This window comes from Nicotiana sylvestris, chromosome 8 (genome assembly GCF_000393655.2).
Source record: "Nicotiana sylvestris chromosome 8, ASM39365v2, whole genome shotgun sequence".
Taxonomy (NCBI): domain Eukaryota; kingdom Viridiplantae; phylum Streptophyta; class Magnoliopsida; order Solanales; family Solanaceae; genus Nicotiana; species Nicotiana sylvestris.
The window spans coordinates 225,409,705-225,429,364 of NC_091064.1; the positions used below are offsets into that span (position 1 = coordinate 225,409,705).

The following is a 19,660-nucleotide window of genomic DNA, read 5'->3' on the forward strand; positions in this document are numbered from 1 at the left end:
CTTTAATAGTTTTCTTTTTTGATGTATTATTTCAAATTTGGACTTAGAACTTTTGAATAGTCATATATATTTTATAGCCCATAAAAGTTAGTAACTCAAATAAAGCCCAAAGCAAAATCAAATCAATACTAATGCAAAAAAAAAAAATAATTCTATTCAATACTAAGGAATGACAATAGTAATGGATATTTTTTTTTAGTTTTGCACTGATTTAGATAGTGAAAATGCATAACTTACTTTTAATATTATTTAGTCATGTAATTAATACTTAGTACTTATTAGTCGTACTTATTTTAACATGACTTAGTTAGATTATGTTTATTTTTATTATGGCTTATTAATTAGCAGTATTTATCTTATGCAATTTGTTGAGTATTTTAATATAATCATGATTCATGTTACATTATTTTGCGTAAGATCTTATATAGTTTTATCCTACTAGGACTTAAGAAATATTAGAGCACAAATTATAAATTTTATGCTATGAAGATTTTATCGGAAAAAAACCCGAGAACTATTACGATTGAAAAATCTGACTTTTATTAATTTAATTTGGTTTATAGATTTAACAATCCGAGACAATTAATTTGATTTGATAATTGAAAAATTGAACCAACCCGGCCTATTTACGCCCCAGCTCCTACCCATAAGGGACCATTTTTGCCAATTTCTCATCACTATTTCATATTACAACTTTGGCAAAGAGGAGGGAGGGATCGCTGCAAGTTTAAACGTAGCAATTGCCAAATTTCCAACTTTCACATCCAGCGACACAGAGGATGAGCTCGCATGATATACGCCGCCCGTTCAAACGGCTGGCGATCTCAGACCAACAAAGACGCCGAGAACTTTCATTGCTCCGGCAGTGCCAAAATCGCCGCGACGCTCAGTTACAAGCTCGTCGTTTAGCTTCCACAGTCCTCTCTCTTCAACCCACGCAAGACGATGACTACAAGTCCGCTTCCGAAGAGAAACAGCTGGATATAGAAGTTGCTTCCGTCCCCGAAGTTGATTCCTTTCCGGATGAAACCGACGCCGATTTTGGACATCCTAAGGACGCACATGATATTCGTCAAGCTACTAAGCTCAGAGGACCTGAAGCTCGTCAGTGGTTCGCCAAGCAGCTTATGCTTCCTGAATGGATGATTGATGTTCCTGATAACTTGAACACGGATTGGTAACATTTTACTTGCTCCTTTTAATTTCTTAGGAATTTAGAGGATTTCTATATTTATTTATTTATTCAATTTTATCACTTGTCAAATTAAAAGGCTAATTTTTTTAGTTTCACTTCAAAAAATTTGAATTTTGATACTTATTGAACGAACTGATGTTACAACAACAAAGCAGTGAGTTCCCACCAACCAATGGGGTCTGGGAGCTTAGTGTGTAAACAGACCTTACCCCTAAGAGAGGCAGAGAGGCCGTTTCTGCTAGACCCTCGGAACGGACTGATGTTAAGCATTTAAATTTTTCCAGAAGCTGAGTTTGGCAATTCAACTTTGTGATATGGTCAATCGTTAACCTTAGACTAGGTCAAAATTGAATGCTTTGAGCTTGGCTAGAAAAACTTCTAATGTAGTGTATTTAAATCCTCTTGTTAGAATTTCTGGCTCTGCCGCTGGTCGCTTTACCTTTGTTGTGAATAGTTTGCTTAATTCAACCTAACGAATATATTTTTAAGCATATAACTAATTTTAGTTCGAATTTGGTGTGCAGGTATGTATTTGCTAGGCCAGCTGGAAAACGATGTTTTGTTGTTTCTTCAGACGGAACAACAATCAGTAGACTGCGCAATGGAGTTCGCTTACACCGTTTTCCTTCTGCTCTACCCAATGGTGCCAGGACTAATAACAGTAAATCTGCTCAATCATACTGTATTCTCGATTGCATATTTCATGAGGTAACAATTGAATCATGTATCATTGTTGCTCGTATTTTGTTCTGTATACCTATAATGTTCTGCATTGTCTTTAATGTGGCAGTCTGACGAAACATATTATGTCATTGACGGTGTATGTTGGGCGGGACTTTCATTATATGAGTGCACGGCAGAATTCAGATTCTTTTGGTTAAACAGCAAGCTTGCTGAGACGGGGGCTTGTGATGCTCCCTCAACTTATCATAGATATAAATTTAGTACACTTCCTGTCTACAACTGTGACAAAGAAGGACTACACACAGCTTATGCAGGACAAGTTCCATATGTCAAGGATGGATTACTGTTTTACAACAAGTAAGTTCTTTTTTGCTGATTATCTCTCATTTGTTTAGTAGAAGGCAATGTATAACAAACCGTGAACATAATTTGCTCTTGAAGTTCACAACTCTTTTTCTTCATCTCTTTCAATGATAAAAAGGAAAAAAGGAATAAGAAAATAGCAAGCATATAAAGAAGTAAGTCACACAGTAAATAAGCTTTTCTTTAACTTGTTCGTTTGACCATTAAAAGCTTATCACATCACAAAAAGTGTTTGCTATGATGTTTCAAGTGTTATACATGAGAAAGTAAGCTGTCATTCAGAATTAGTTTCTTTGATGGGGGGGCTTTCTAGATCTTGTAAAACAAGTGGATTGCCATCAGACTAATCTGGTTAAAGGCCTCTGAAGTTCTTAAACAATCTTTTTCCGTCTTAGTTGTTTTGAGTTATATCCTTGAAGAAAGATGCTACACTTTCAAAAACTATTTTATCCGATTTTTAGTTTACAAAAGATGCCACTCTGTCTTTCCTTTACTGATGGTAGAGTCCTTTGTGGCGTCTTTAGAGGGAAAAATTCTCTGCGGTCGAATATGGTGAGAGACCAAGAAAGATGCACAAACATAAGTATAGTATTGGAATGGCAACAGTAAAATAGAGAGAAAAGAGAGCGTATTTTTATTATTGTCATCGGACTTCATGTAGTACAATGCTATCTCCATAAGATAGAGGCCTAGGCTAAATTACAAGTATGGGGACAAAGGAGTGCAAGCTAAGAGCTTCTAAAGAAACTAAATATGGAAGGTACAATGTTCTTTAGAGAAAATACAAGTGTAAGACAAGGAAAAATAAAAGTCGTGTATAGCAGAAGGCTGTGTAGTTGAATGCTTTTGAGTATTGTTGGATGCCATGGTAGCTTGTCCTTCATCTCATATTTATAGTCATCCAGGTCCTCGGAGTCTAAGTTTGACTTGGGTCTTCCGTTAGTCCGTTGAACTAACTTAGTCGTTGGGGCCGATATCTACTCCAATGATCTCCATGGAGGATGTTGTGGAAATTAATTGATGACATATTTTTCCTAGTGGTATTTTTTGATAAGGTGTTTCCTGGTGGTATTGTGTCTGTCTAATGCTTCATACGAATATAGCTATGAAGCTTGGGACACCGGTTCAGATACGACATGAAAATTTTGTCTCCTAATGGTGTTGTGTCCTCTAGTTTTCAAAAACTTTATTTCATACCCAACCTGGGTGTACAATGCTTCATAGTGGTGAACTGCTGATCTTCAATTTGTGTAATGCTTAACTTTTTTAACTATCATGAAGGAGAGAAGCTCATTAAAATGTTCTAGCTTCTGCGAACAATATGTGGTATTCCAGTTTAGGGAGTTAATGAAATACATTATTTATAGCTACTAGATGTTTTCTTAAAATATCCTAGGTCATATACTCAATTATGTATATTATGTCCTAGTGGATTTGTGTCCCTCTAATTTCAGAACTTCATATCATGCCCGACGCTGGTGTCCCATGCTTCATATTTTCTCTATCTCAATATGCAGAACACGTCAATTAATTTTTTTTGTTCAAAAGAAGATCATGAAGGAGAGAAGCTCATTAGAGATGATGTAGCTGTATGAACATTATAATGTGTTCCAGTTTAGGAAATATTCATGTTTAGAATCTATTACCCTTCAAATTTGTTTTTGTTATGTTTAAGAAGCTTTTCCGTGTTCTCTCTCATTATATGGGTGCAGAATTCTGGTAGAAGATTAAGATGCTTATTCAAAATGAGCTGGAGTTGTTACAACTACAAAGGCCTTAAAGGTTGTGAAACTCTGGGTGCTGCGTCCTCCGTTCGAAAAGCAAGTTGTTTACATATATGTGCATTCATTGGAATGAATATCCAACTAAGGTGTTGGTTACATGGGTCGGTCCTTAGAGTTATGTGCTTTCTCAGCAACTTAACCAGGACTTGGTTTTTCCCCCTTACAAAATAACCCTTATTCCACCATATCTTTACTTTTTCTGGAGCCACATGATATTCACTGCCCTATATTTCTAACTTTTATTGTGCACTCTTCAGTTAGGCTGCATATGGATGGCACTTAGAAGTTGCTTGTGAACAGCTTGATCCTTTTCTGGGTCCACCTATAGGTTATCTTGCCTTCCCCTTGTCTGTACTGTTCATTTGGAATGCATATCGTGACACTGTTAGCATCCATGGAACTAGAATACAGCAATCGTATGATTTTGAAAATTTATATTTCATGGTTTGGACCGTAGCACTTTAGTTGGTCTATGCTATTCTAGTGTTAAATTGTCTAGTTTTACTGTAGTTTCTCTAGCACTCATCAGTAGTCAAACCTTTAGCTCCTGTACCTTATGGCTTTTGGAAAACTCCAGGTGATTTTTTGTTCTTTCATTTGATCATGATTCTTTCTGTTTTTCATTGTAATTGTCCAATCCGCACCCAGGCATGCACATTATCAAACAGGAAATACACCGCTAACATTGGTTTGGAAGGATGAGAACTGTAGCCAGTATGTCATTGATACAGATAATAAAGGACAAGTTCCAAGTCAACAACAGGTACATCACTCTTTGCCCATTATGTCCATTATGTACCTTTTGAATTTGAAAGTTGTTACAACTCAATTATGTAATCGATAAGGTTACACAAGGATTGTAAAACGAATCAAGCCACTAAAAAATCTAACTCCCAGGGCAACTAAAGAAAACTTTGTTTGAGTTACTTTTGTCGAAAAATTGAAGTTCTTGCCAACAATTTTAGCTTGGCTGAAGCTTGTATTGGTAAATGAATTGACATATTTAGCTCTTATGAAAGAGTAAGTTAATCAACCTCACTTAAGGTTGTCTGAGCTTGATCCCTAAAATAATGAAGAAAATTCTAAAGCTCACCATTTTACTTGACTTAGGCCTCTTCTCCTTAATCCTGATCATAAGCAATTAATGCATATATTTCTTGATTTCGCAGGCTTTTGCTTAGTAGTTAGTTTCTACATAAAAAATCTACTCACTAGGCTCTGTAAAAAGGGCAGCCCGGTGTATTAAGCTTCCGCTATGCGCGGGGTCCGAGGAAGGGCCGGACCACAAGGGTCTATCGTACGCAACCTCACCAGGCTCTGTAATGTATTAAAATCCACCTATGGATGCGAACGACGAAATTACCTTATTTAGAACTTATGGTACCGCCATATCGGAGTGCTTGCTGGTCATAATTAAAACGTTAGTGAATCATTTGGTTTATAGCATTATGAATAGGGGAGCTGTCACACATATTAGGCTAGAAATAGAAATTATGTCCCTGATTCAAGTTGAATCTCTTAGTAGAAAAATTAAAGGGTGTAACTTTATGTTGTAACGTTTTTTCTGAACCTTAGGGCTTGGTGCAGCTTAGGGTCATAAAATGATATAATCACATTTGGCAATGATATCGACAATTACGTGGATTTGGAATTTGTGTTTATAGATATATATCTTTTAGCTGTGAGGGAGGATGTTCTGGTACAACGGTACATGGCCAAGGCTTCCAGCTTGAGATGATGTAATCGAATTTGTCGACTAATTCGGTTTATGTAGCAGGAATGAGTTCGTAATCGCTATCTTACCTAAAACCCAATTTGCTAGGGATTGGCTTCTTTAGGTCATATCTATACAATAGGAGGAAATGATTAATCTATTTTTCTTTCTTGAGTTTTAGAGAATTTGGAAGTTTTATTGTAAAATTACAATTTTTGAGCTGGAATTAGGGATAACAAGTGCTGCTGAATTTTTCTTATCGTTATTCTATTGTCTTTGGATCTAGCATTCAAAATCACTATTGTATTGTTTTTGGAATGGAGGAATGAAATTCACCATATGCTAGTGGATTTAGTGAATTGTGGTAAATGGGATTCACACATTTCGTTTCTTGTACAACCAGGTAGTTTTGGAGCTCCTAGGTGATGGCAGACTGGCTACATCTGATGATCCTCCTGTCGTATTTGGTTGCTTGCTTGGGGATTTCATACAAAAGGTTCGATCGTATCATCATTTTGCACTTTATTTAATTGGGATTAAGAGGAGGAAGGATAGAGGAGAGGTGTGAAAAAGCCCTCCTAGTCAGCTTTCTCAATCCTCCAAACTTAGGAAGAAGTAAATCAGTTTGGTACCAAAAGAGCGGAGTTCATAGTAGCTCTTTTTCTCTCTCCTTTTGCTTTTTCTTCCCCTTTTCATATATCATTCCTTGTCTTGTTATCCATTACTGAAATCTCCTCTCATGGTCTTCAGACAGAACTTCACCGTGGAGATCTTATAAAGTTTGCTATAGGTGAAGGAGGATTAGTTTTTGTTGACAGTAAACTGGAGAAAGCTGATCTACAATACCTGGGCAAATCCAATCGTGCTCGTGCTTTTGCTGATAGTTATTCGAAGGTTAGATGGTGGATTCAGATTGCATGTCCTATGTTGGAGTTGCTGATTCAATTACCAGTTTAAAATTTTAATCACGTAGATCTGGTGCCAAGTGTTCGTCCTATATATTGTGGTACCATGCCATATCGCTGTTGTAGTCCATGCGCAAATCTGTTGGATCATTGCATGGGTTGCTCTTTAATGAAGTATCTTGGCATGTTTCGACAGAATTCATTTCACGGATTAAGTCCTTCAACTCAGATGCGTGCTTCATTATCATTGGATGTTTCGTTTGACATAGTAACTTGATTTTGTTTGTCAGGTCTTGTTCCAGTACGCTGCTCGACATTCTCCTCTGAGAATTGAACATCTTTTTGCATCAATCAGTTCATGTGTCGAAGATGGAAGATCAACTCAAGATGCAGATATGGCTGGTTAAAGGTGCCATGCACAGGAAATGCTTTTCAACTAAGCCTTATAAAATTGCATTGTTAAGAAATTAACAACCCAGAGTAATGGCATGATCTTTCCCGTCTACATTGCTTTCCGTGTTTGGAACGTGTATATATGACCCCAGAAAATACATATTGGCGTCATGTAAGATGAGAATAATGGTGAATTAGTAAGATAAATGCCATGTTTTTACTTCATCCTGTGAGGGTTTTCCCCTGCTGATATTTAGACACTTTTCTCCCCTCATCTCATCTACTGTTTCTTAATTTGGGCAACTAAGCTTTTACAAAGCAATATTAAGGGAATGCAGAGTTGAGTTGCAGAGACACAGCTGAACTTACCTCTCGTATCAAACAGTTAATATCTTGAACGTAATATTGTTAAAACAGGCTCAAAAGGTGGGTGAATGCAATCTTGAAGGTAAAATGCCCGTAGCTCTCTTGGTTAATACTTTGGCTTATTATTCTACAACAGAATATTTTGGAATGAATATTTGTTCGTTATGAACAGCTCCGATACTCTCTTTGATGCCCCTCTCCCCCCTCCACTTTTCGATGCGTCTAATCCGCGATCGAATACGCGATCGAATCCGCGTTAAACCATCACATCAACGCTGGAAACTGTATTCAGCAAGTGGGGAGTGAAAATGGATGGATTTGGATTGTGAGGCGACCATCCTGAAGAAAGAAGAAACGAGAAGGAACTCCCAAATGACATCTTCTCCAGCTGCAATGAAAATTTGAAGGTGCTAAAAACTAAAGCTAATGTACATTATGGCATCTTTTATTGTATCGGAACCAATTACAACAAATCTTATACCTGAATGATTTCACCAGTGTACATTTAGATCGGTTCAAGAAGCAAGAGTGGTTGGCTCACAACCATCATGGACACAAGCTAAGACATCTTTATAGTCCCTTGAGATGGTGAAAGAATCATAGACTTTACCATCTCTACTCTTTTTATATTCAAAAAGAAGCGATGAATGATTAAAGGCTGTAAGCTTGACGAACCCCCAATCATAATCCTTGTAAAGACTCCAAGTGGTATTAACTGGACTGAATTCTGATAAGTGGCTCCCTCCGCCACCTACAACAACATGGATTGTTCCATTGACAACACCAGAATAGTGTGATCTTTCCGAGTTCACGCATTGGTTCTGCATCATAGGAAAACATCATAGGAAAGTCCAATGTGAAAACACTGAGAATGGACACATGCACCTAGCTGTTCTTTAAAAAATTTCATGTTTTTGCCTTTACTTAAGAAAGGTCCAGATATCAATCCTGGTATAAAATGCCCTTGTTAGTTTCCTTATTTTTGAAGACCGAATAATAAGAGCATGAATTACTGCCAGCATATGCTCTTGTTAAAGACAGGTTTATTGGTAAAGGAAAAAGAAGGAAACAATAAGAGAAGCCAGAAAACAAAGGTGTTTTGGATAGAAATGAAACAAAAGGGAAAAATTCCATATAATCAAGCTTCTCCTTTTCTTTCCTTTTAATTCTTTTGATGCAAGTACCCTCTCTTATCTTAATACAAGTAAGATTAAAATGTCTGGTGAAATGCTGACGAAACTATCTTGAGAACCAAAACTCCCTAATAACTGTATTTGCCTCTATTTGAGACGTACAAGTAGTAAAATGCAGTTTCAATACAGCCATATAAACTTTCCCAACAATGGATGTGATTTCTAGTTTTGAGTTTATACAACTCAACACGTAAGCTTTGACATCAGAAACGAATTGTATGATTCAAAGTAGGAAAAAATAAGTAGCAATGCTTACCTGGTAAATAGGACAAGTTCTTTCATAGTTATGAACATGACCATAAAATGCAATATCCACTTTATATTTCTGCCAAAGCTTCTGCAAGCTTTCCCTTCCCATGGGCTCCTCAAATGAACCTCCTATGCCATACCATTTGTCAGAAGAGTAACCAAGAACCCGATGAGCAGAAAAAATCAGCCAAGGCTGCTTCTGTCTGTCTACTGATGCAAGACAATGTTCAATAAATTTATATTGCTCAGATCCCTCTCTCCAATCATGCTCGCTGTCTGCTATGCAAAAGTGAAACATGCCATAATCTGTTGAATACCTGCAGTTAGTAGGATACATATGTCATAGCAAAATGTCAGAAGTTGACGGAAGAGTGTCCTAATGTAAATGATTCAGGTGCTTTCAACAGATATGGTGCAAATAAGCTTTTAGGAATGTAACTTGCTCATCTCTTGCTTCCACATACCAAATTGAATATCTTGATTTATTTTTTAAGGGTCAAGCTTCAACATCTTTGGCTATAACTTCTAAAGTCTTTTTCTTCCCCGTAACTTCTAAAGTATTTCTAAATTGTGAAAAGTGAAAAATATCAACAGAAAAAAAAAACAATGAATTCAACTTCAATCACAATGGAGACTGGACAAATTAAAACCAATTAAGACCTTCAATTGGAAAAATGTGCACAGGTACAAGACACTCTTCAGTACAAGCACTTAAACAATCTTTCAAGTCCTTTTTTTGTTCAATAGAGAAAAGTTACCCACCCCTTTTTAAGCACGAAAATTCTTTTTACTTGTCACAGCAGAACCTGATTCTTTCTTTTCTTTGTGTGTGTGTGTGTGTGTTGTGTGTGTGTGTGTGTTGTGTGTGTGTGGGGTGGGGGGGGGTGGGTGGGAGGACTCTAAACAACTGATTGCCCAGATTTTCATGTCAAATATAATGAATGATATAGAATAGTTTATTACCAAAACTTAGCTCTATTATCCGCGGGAACATAAAACATGGTTTGAGCTAGCACTCCACATTCTCCACCAGAATCATTACCCTCATAGAAGGAGCCAGTTCCAGGACAATCACGCTCATGATTACCACTGCAAGGAGTTCATATTTCATAGAAAAAGAAATAAATGAAAAGTAATGGGTGAAGCTTAATAACACACAACATTGTTGAGGACACGAACCTTGCAATCATATAGGGTACGGTTGATGCAATAGGTTCCACTTGTGCAGTAAATTGGTCCCATTGTGATATATATCCATTGGCATACGTAATGTCTCCTATATGAAAAACTATGTCAATGTTTTTAAGATCCTTGATGAGTTGGTCCGTTGTATTGAGTGAGCCTGGTTGATAATTACTATACTCATTTGAACCATCGCGCTCTGCCTGAAAATCACTATACAGTTTAATTGGTTCTGATTTTCATATTGAACAAAAACTTGGTTCAAGGAAGATGAAAGCACAAGATTCTGTAAAGCCCGTCTTCTGCCCAAAATGAACAACTACAAAATAATCCACAGGAAGCATCTCAAGATATCTACGACAACCATTCAATGAAACACATTCTTCAAGTTACTCAATGGTTAGTGATTTCTAGTTCCCAGGACTTTTCTAAAATGCAAAGGGTACTCTAGAAGGGCCTGACCGTACAGTAAGCAAAAGGGGAATTGTAAAAGATTATCACAGCATTCAGACTAAATCAGTGACAGGTAATCCTACTAGCAAACAATTCCAAACTGGATGTATGTGCTCAGCAAAGGAGAAAAAACAAGCTTAACCTCTGGCCATCATATCAATTATATCAATTGACAATGATTTAAAAGCTTAACCTCCACTCACATGGAGTGGCCTTGCATTGTCATAAGATCAGTGGTAGCACAAGCTTAGAACTTGTAGTTTATCAGCTCATAACATTCTAAAGAAAGGAAATATGATCATGAATGATAGTTTGAACTCAATATATATGATATGACAGTAAATGAAAAATTTGTTGCTCAAATAAGTCTTAATAACTCGAACTATATGCAATTACTATACTGCTCTAGAAACCAAATTTAGTAATAACCTGGTAATATGATGCTTAAATCAATGCCTATAAGACATGTCTCACATTAATCACATGAATCTGCTGAATCAAGCTGTCATACAGGACCCATATTTGAACTGCTTTGCTAACATCAGAATGTAGGTGAATTATCATATTCAGAGTAGGAAAGGTAATAATTCAATGGACATAAAACTAGTGCTCCCACTATAGCAATTTAAATGACCTTTTGGGACATCGTGAATGATTTACTCGCTATTGTAAGTAAGAATGTTCAACAATCTCATCACAAGTTTCTTTGATTTCAAATTCATTTGGAAATTCATATTCTACAAAAAGCAATGCTTTTTTCCTTTCAGAAAAACTTCACGTATTTCATATTTCACTTTGTCCAACTTGAAATTCCAGAGAAATTGTCTCATCTTCCTGAAATGAGATGTTAGCCTATAACTTCGTACAATCCTTAGTTGGGTTAAAGAAACGACGGAACCTTGTAACTCTGATTCTATTTTTGGCACTATATCCAAGAAGAGAAGAATGGAAGAGAGACGGATTCACTAATTTTTCATTGTTAGTACTTGATGTTACCTTTCCCATGTCTCCAAAAATTATAACCCGTTGCAACGAGTTCTGTCCCGGATATGGGGATGATCTAAAGGAATACATCTTACTCCAAACATAGGAACCATTTGATAATATGTGACCCATCTTGTATGTGTACCTGACAAGTTTGTTGTTTAACACAACAGAAATATACATGAACATTGTCTCAAGTCAAAGTTCTATTCCTGAGGCAACACAAATTGTACAACAAACTTACAAGTTGTTTGGCCACAAATCCTTCATGAAGCTAGTGTGTATGAACCCTGGATCACGCCAACCAACTGTACGAGCAGGCGAACCTGAAAGTGCACATGAGATAAGTATTACTCGCAGGCTGATATATCTCACTGGTCTGCTAACAGTGGAGCACAGATTAAATGAAACAGTTGGTTAAACTGGAATTTAGAGTTTATTCGATGATTGCCGGAATTGGTTCTTTGCCCCAATTAAGCTTAAATATCATGATTTCTCAACCCTTTGGAGAGTCTACATAGAAATTCTAACGTCTAACATTCACTGACGACCTCTGCAAACACCCTTTACAGAAGATGGACTAGACTCCAATAATCTGTCTTATACAGTGACCACCATAACCACATGCAGCATCAGTCGCTTAAGAATAATAGGGGACAGAGCTCTATGCTAGTTTTAGTGTTAGAAACTGGAAAAGCATATGCACAAATCATAAAATTCAAACTCAAAAACTGTTAGTTTGATAAAAAAAAACTGTGTAATTTTTTGTGTATGCTTAAAAATGTCTACAACAGAAGCTGCAGGCCAAAAATAGCGCAACTCACTTTTATCTCAGTTAGAGTTTGCAATGATTATTACAGAATAGGGAAGCACCTGAGCGCAAACCATGGTTGTCTCCCTTAAACAATTTGTAGGTACGATACTTATTTTCTTTCCCTCATTTTCTTATGGTTGAAGCATAACTTCAAAATAAAAAGGCTACTCAGGTCCAATGAAGCCACTCTGTTGCTCCCAAAAAATTGTGTGAGATTGATTATTACCATTTGGTGTTCTTCATCACATACTTCTTGATCATTGATAAAGAAATGAACCTTGGTCTTAATGATAAAGAAACGAAGGGTTGAGTTGGGCCCAAGGTCCATTTCTTTAACAATCATCATGTTTTTAAGTTCTCAATAATTTGCTTTACCCTCTTGGAAATACATTTGGAAACATAAATGAAGACAACCAATTTTAGTGTCACTGCTCCCTAAAATTAGCAATACACATGGTGAATCTTAAAGTTTGTGATTGGTAAATTGATCAATTTCACTTTACAAGATTTATACGATGCTACATGAGGAATGTTGTCATTAAAATTGTAACATACCACACATGGTGTTTCTATCAAATGTCAATGTTCCTGCTGGTGAGCGATGTTGAGGATCACCCTTCCGACCCCACTCAATGAAAGGAACAGCTTCGTCTATATCATAGCCACTTGTCCAGGTCAATGTCATCTATGGAAACAGAATAAAACATGAAGATTTACATCACCTACTAGAAAACATGAAGATTTACATCATGCAGATATAGCTAGTGTACTTATTGAGACAAATGATGGAATAGCACAATAGGGTGAGGATGATGTTCCTTCCTCTATAGTAGAGAAATAAACTAGGATTAGCACCAACTTACTTCATTCCATGACTTCCCCAAAGCAAGCCGTGGATAAAGTGGCGCTTTAGGATTTGCAAATGATATGGAATTCGAAATTGCCACCAGCTTTGGCTGCAACAAATAGCATATATTTAGTTAACTTGACAAAAATACTAAAACTGGCAAGCATTTGAGCAGCTATTTTGTTTGTAGATTTGTGATGGATCAAAATATCATCTACAGCACTGGTATGCAGCACTTGCTGGATGATGTGTATTTTGGAATTTGAATGCTGAGTTGTATGGAGGTTTTATTTCTGTTCACATATCTTTCAACAGGTATGTCAAATCAAATACTATATGATAAGAACATTAAGATGAGCAATGGAAACCTTTAAATGTAAGCCAAAGTGAATCCTAATGTTATTTTTTCATGCAACTTCTATAAATCTAAAGTGCAAAGCAATTTGGGGTGGGGGAAAAAGGAAAAAGGAAGAGAAAATGAAGCATAGAGGTCAGTTGATTTACAGACATTTGACAACCCGCTGGTAAACAATGCAAAGGAGAAATCTGCCCGCTGATTGATTAATTGGAACTTCAGTGAAGTTTTTCCTGTTTTCTCGTAACCAGAATTGGAGAAATTTGCAAAGTTGTACTGCGGCAAACACATTATTTTGGTGAGAAAATGCAAACACATCTCCTAATTGCTTTCAGTTCTTTAAAATATGCTTGAACTATACTAACCTTAATTGGTGCTGTACAAATATATGGAGCCTGTTCTCTGGGATCGTTTTCAAAATAACATGTGGATCCACTGAGATGCAAAAGGACTACATCAACTCATTATCGGAAGATCTATTGTCAAGCAGCAAATTTAACAAGACTAGTCTGCCATAAGCTGTTCAAAGATGAACTTCACTAACCATAAGGATGCTACAGCTTAAAACTACTGAAGGCATTTGGGAAAGATAGATATAATACAAAAAATGAACATACTTGAATTTTGCTGGAGAGAAAACTCCAACCCAGTCATCATGAGATGGCTTGGGGTGCTCAATATCCACCGTTACCCATTCTGTGTCACCACCCTGTCATGTTAACGGATATATCATAGCTCACAAAGAGTATCCAAACACCTCTAGAATCAGCAGCGGAGACAGAAATTCATACAAGAGGATACAAAAAAAATACTAGAATATCACACCTACGATTTGAACTTGTGCTCTAAGACAATATTTGAACCTCCTTTACCACTATACTAGAATATTTTCTTATCAAGGGGATTCAACAGTTCATATATAACCCCAAAAAAGTTGTTTTACTCTATTTGTTCAGTACAGCTTTCCAGCAATGGGGTTGCTCCCTTTAGCTCGCCTACTGTCTAGAAGCAGGGGTAGAGCTAGAGTGTCGGAAGCGGGTTCGGCCAAACCCAGTAGCTTTGGTTCGAACCCTGTATTTGTCTTAAAAATCTATTGAATAACGTACAAATTATTAGTTAGAACCCAGTAACTTCAAACAATTAGAATCCCGAACCCATAAGCTTGAAACCTTGGCTCGTCTAGAATGATACAAGACTAAATATAAGCAAAAATGAGTCCCTAAATGCGGTGAGTCGAAAACATCAAGAGGCCAGTGGCGAGCTAAGACTACAAGATTGTAAATGATAGCAGGTCTTTGTAAAAGCTAAGAGAATGCTAACAGGTATATACTATAGACCAATTAATGAATTAGATAAATGTTTCAATTTCGCCCCAATATCCATCTTAAAAGCTTCATCCTCCCTCGTCCCTACCCAAAGACCCCCACCACCAAAAAAAAAAAAAAATTTACCTAAGAGGATGAAGACAAAGGATTACAAATAAAACAAAAATCCACAAGGTATAAGTACCTTGGTACCAAGAATAAATGGATAAGCTTTAATGGTGACTGAATCCTGAAGTGCAAGAGTAGCTCTATGTATTGCTATGTTTGATAAAGGCTGCTCCCCATTATGAGCTGAAGCAACATACAGACTACCCAACAACACAAATATTAACTTTGCAAAGCGTAGAATACTCTTCATTTTTTCACTCAATTGATACAGAGAGTGAAACAAGTACTTCCCTTTACTTATCAGGAATCCAAGAGAGACAGTGGAATTACTTTATCTGCTAGTCAATATTAGAAGTAGGAACTTAAGACTTAAATTCAGAGATTTCAGCAAAAGTCGCCGGCTTTTGCGTGAAGATTCCAAGAATTATTCCAATCATGGAAGTCCACTTCAATTTTTTGCTTTGTAAATTTGAGTCTTAACTTGGTACTCACTCTTGGAGCTGTGTATATAACTTTCTATGGTGAATTTTGAGATCTCAAATGAAAAGTCTAGTCGAAGGGGATGACATGACCCTCTCGTCCACAACTTATTTGTTTTTGGTCCGTTCCAAAAAAAAATAAACCCTTTGTAAATTTGGTAACAATTTAGCTTAATTAGGATCACAAATTTTAAAAGTCTTTCATTTTTTACTTAAACTCCGTGCTCAGTCAAACAGAGGTAATAATAATTTTTATTTTATTTCACAAGTGGACTAATGTGTATCAAGACATATAACAACAACAACAATCCAGTATAATCTCACAAGTGGGGTATGAGGAGGGTAATATGTACGCAGACTTTACCCAACCCCGAAGGATAAAGAGGCTGTTTCCAGAAGATCCTCGGCTCAAAAAAGCAATAGGATTCTGTGTATCAAGACATAACAGATAAAAATAAATCACTTATGATTCTGTGGTATGGAAGAAGAAATAATCATAGAATAAAGGAGTTGTAAATATTATTCCATGTTTGGTATATATTTTCTATTTAAGCATTGTCTTTTTTTTTTCTTTTCTTTTTGTTGCTAATAAAGATACTGATATTAAAAGCTAAAGTGCATTATTATAATATCCAAATCCTCCTATAAAGTTATACATCAAGTTTGGTATAACTTTATATCACTATTGACATGAAGTAACTAATCCATGTATAAGATAAAACATCAAATGGACAAATTAAATTTGTCTTTCTCCTAGAAGCCTATGAAAGCAAAGTATCCAAGGATATAGTAAATTTATAGTCTTTTAGTTTAAAAATAAATAAATATTTTAAATGATATATGGCATATCCAATTTTATGCAATAAACAAAATACACGCACAAACGAAACACCTTAGTCAGCGGAAGAAGTCACCCTCAATCCGATCTAGCAAGAAATGCTTTACCGGTAAAGTAAAGCGAGAGACAGTCGATCCTTTCTTAGGGTTCCAAGTAATTTAACCAGTGCCAAGAAAAGTATGCGGTTGTAAAGCAAGAAATACTCTCTACACTATTAATATATATTACTAATCCTTGCATTGCTAATCCATGTTCCCCTCCTCCTCCTCCTTCTTCTTCTCCTTCTTCTTCTCACTCTTTCTAATCCGAAAGGCTATTGAAAATAGCCTCTGTACCATCACTAGGTAAGGATAAGGTATGCGTACGCACTACCCTCCTTAGACCCCACTTGTAGAAATATACTGGATTTATTTTTTTGTTGTTTGACGGGCGCAAAACACACACTTAAATTGTACTCGCTAATCAAAGGTATAGTATAATATCGTATCCATATGGATTGGAGTGAAATAATATTCTCGTAGTTTCTAGCTTGTTTGCTATCCGGGAGGATCAACAATTGAGATTTATATGATTAAGAATTTAAATTAACTAAGAATCCAAAGCTATTGACTAATGACTATTGAGACAAGGAATAAGCAGCTAAGGTTATCGGTGGGAGAATATAGGTTTTGGCAGGAAAGGTGCAAGAAATTGTTTGGGATCTAACTCTAGATAATTCACTTCCAACGTTCAAGTGAGTCTCTCGAATTCACTCTATTATTAGTTCAAACATTCAATAAATCTCCTCTATCGATCAAGTATTAATTTTACGAGATGAACCAATTTAAGCGCTGTGAAGACATGCAAGAATACGTAGTGGATCGGTCTTTAGAAAAATCTCTTTCGGTTATTCTCCTAACTAGGTTTAATCAATGATTCAACTAGCCTCTTTCCATTACTTAGAAGAATCTATGAACTCAACCAACAATATAATGCAAATATATCACAAGTTATGCCTCTCTTGATTACATGAACTAGTAAATATAGATGGAACAATTAAATCTTTCACAACGATTCAAATATATAAAAATAGAGTTATAATCCACAAACAATCATCAATACACCAAATTCGTCAAACCTCAAAAGGAACTACTCCATACATATAGAGAAATTCATCACAAATATAATTAAAGTATAGAAAAATATAGATTCGATCCAAACCCGGGTCTTGGGAGTGGAATTAATAATGAAATCTTTGTGCTTGTGTTCTTCCTACTTCTCCTTAGCCTCCTTAGGTCTCCAATCTCTCCAAAGTCACTCTATAATGGTATTTTTGTTGTATTTAAGCCGCCCCAAAACAAACCCCGGACGAAACTACCCTTTCTTAGTCGAAATAGGAAATCACTCTAATATTTTCGTACTACCGCATCGCGCCCCTCACCGCCCCATGCGGCGCGCCAGTGGGCAATTCCAGAGCATTTGGAAAAATTATTTCTAGTCGCTTTTTGTACTAGAGCTCTGCACCTCGCGGCGCATGGCGCGGGGCGGCAGTGCAATTTTTATAGAGTAATCTTTTTTCTCACTGTTTGATATCCAGAGTTGATGCTCGACCTCGAGCACGATCCTCGCTTAATAACCATGAACATTTACGTACTCAACTAGTCAAGAACTTCCATTGATCCCATCTAGAAGAAAAATCATTACACATCCTATGCTCTGCATGACATACATAGGTCTTGTTCAAATTCTTACAATACCGATACGACGGATGAGATCTGTATAAATTCATAACACCGCCGAATCAACAATTCATTGGGTCTATACTTCTGGCAAGAACTATCACCTTATTCTGAACCAAACAATGGTCTTAACCCCTTAATTTACTTCATATACTTATATTGCACTGATCTCGAATTCAATGATCTCGTCTCACCCATTACGAACTTCTCAGGCAATAAGCCACCCTAGACATAATCAAAAGCAGCATATGATGCCCCAATATGCCAACAGGCTACCAATTCGAACGCGATACAATAAAAGAAAATGAACTCTGGAAGGATTTACCAATCCCACGCACTAATACGGACTTTCCTTAGAAAACAGGAAGCAAGGCATACAAAATAACATATAGAAAACTATACTAAACATCACACTGTTGCAAACTTCATACTTGGTTTACATCTTTAATCAATCAAGTAATCACATGCCACACTTATATAATCTTCTCGTGGGATACACTCCCACAACCTACCACAACAATATCTGGAGCGTACATCCAAACCACCGGTCGCACTAACGCTAAAGAGCGATCAAGAATTATTAACCAGGACGCAAAACCCTTTTTACAAAACACCGATCTTAGGTGACGCTGAAGACAATACCAACTTACCGTAAACATCGAAACTTATCTCCTGCTCATCCGAGCTCATGACATCTTGTCAAAAAATTTCCTTCACTCGTGCCATTCTCGGCCCAATTTCCACAACCAGAATTGATTCACCAGCATGCATCAAATCGGAACTAACATAGTACATAACCGCACAATCCGCTAACCAATAGCAAGCTCCCCAACTTGGCTCGAAGCCATAGATCACAACATACTATACTCATAATGCATATACTCCATTGTTGCCTCAATACCATAGTGAGAGTAAACTCGATCCTTCATAAGCTTGTGGAAACACAAATCATTTAGAATTTTTAACTCTTTTGCAAATCTCATATTCACTCACACAACAGTTAAGCCCACTCTCTAGGCGATCCAATTTAGATTTCAACACATTTTATTCACTTGCAATTGAGGTCTTCTAATAGATAACATAAGGATAACACAACTTTAGAACACCCCGCAGGAGATGACCCACCTGCTTTGCCCCCAACTAACATTTCTGCATACCTTCCACCGCCATAAGCCTTACGTAGTCACTTGATCTTCCTGAATCTGTACTCATACCACAACATGAAATTTATTTCACTCTCAACTAGGAGACATGAAAAGATTCTTCACACGCCCATAGCTCGGGCTATAACTTGAATCACGATGGACTTCAAACATCTATTAGTTCTTCTATCATTCAGCAGACCCTTCTCGTCACTTCCAAATCATATAGATACGCCTCACAGTACTAAAATACTCATCACATAGCCACAACCATCATTTCCACTAACAGGGACACTATCGAACATATAAGTTCAAAAATACTTGTTCATACAATCAACACCTCGGCCCTCCCGCCATAGGTAAAGATCCAACCTCAAGTCCTCCAGACTGGCCTACCATAAACTCACAAAGATAACACCTCACCCCTCGATCGGGGAATCACAAACCATCAAGGCACATCTGATACTGTGCGCCCATGCGCGCATACGAACGCGTGGAAGGAATTTCAAAAGTTTATTTTCAAGATGAATCAAGGACGTACGATAAGAATTCAAGAATGTGAAGTTTTC

General features: G+C 36.8%; 2 protein-coding genes across 2 annotated transcripts; one reads left to right on the forward strand and one right to left on the reverse strand.

The window, feature by feature from the left end:
• Positions 1–686: 686 nt before the first annotated feature.
• Positions 687–7,263, forward strand: LOC104224452 (uncharacterized). The gene is made up of 7 exons (XM_009776113.2): positions 687–1,177; positions 1,720–1,903; positions 1,986–2,236; positions 4,675–4,789; positions 6,144–6,236; positions 6,491–6,634; positions 6,936–7,263. The coding sequence occupies exons 1-7, from the start codon at positions 780–782 to the stop codon at positions 7,050–7,052; spliced, it is 1,302 nt and encodes a 433-aa protein (XP_009774415.1). The 5' UTR covers positions 687–779; the 3' UTR covers positions 7,053–7,263.
• Positions 7,264–7,392: 129 nt separating this feature from the next.
• On the reverse strand, positions 7,393–15,469 carry LOC104224441 (probable inactive purple acid phosphatase 27). The gene is made up of 13 exons (XM_009776101.2): positions 14,991–15,469; positions 14,099–14,190; positions 13,847–13,916; positions 13,635–13,757; positions 13,143–13,235; positions 12,835–12,964; positions 11,710–11,791; positions 11,478–11,610; positions 10,026–10,231; positions 9,810–9,935; positions 8,854–9,163; positions 7,886–8,225; positions 7,393–7,792 (listed from the first exon to the last, which is right to left on the reverse strand). The coding sequence occupies exons 1-12, from the start codon at positions 15,162–15,164 to the stop codon at positions 7,920–7,922; spliced, it is 1,845 nt and encodes a 614-aa protein (XP_009774403.1). The 5' UTR covers positions 15,165–15,469; the 3' UTR covers positions 7,393–7,792; positions 7,886–7,919.
• Positions 15,470–19,660: the final 4,191 nt, after the last annotated feature.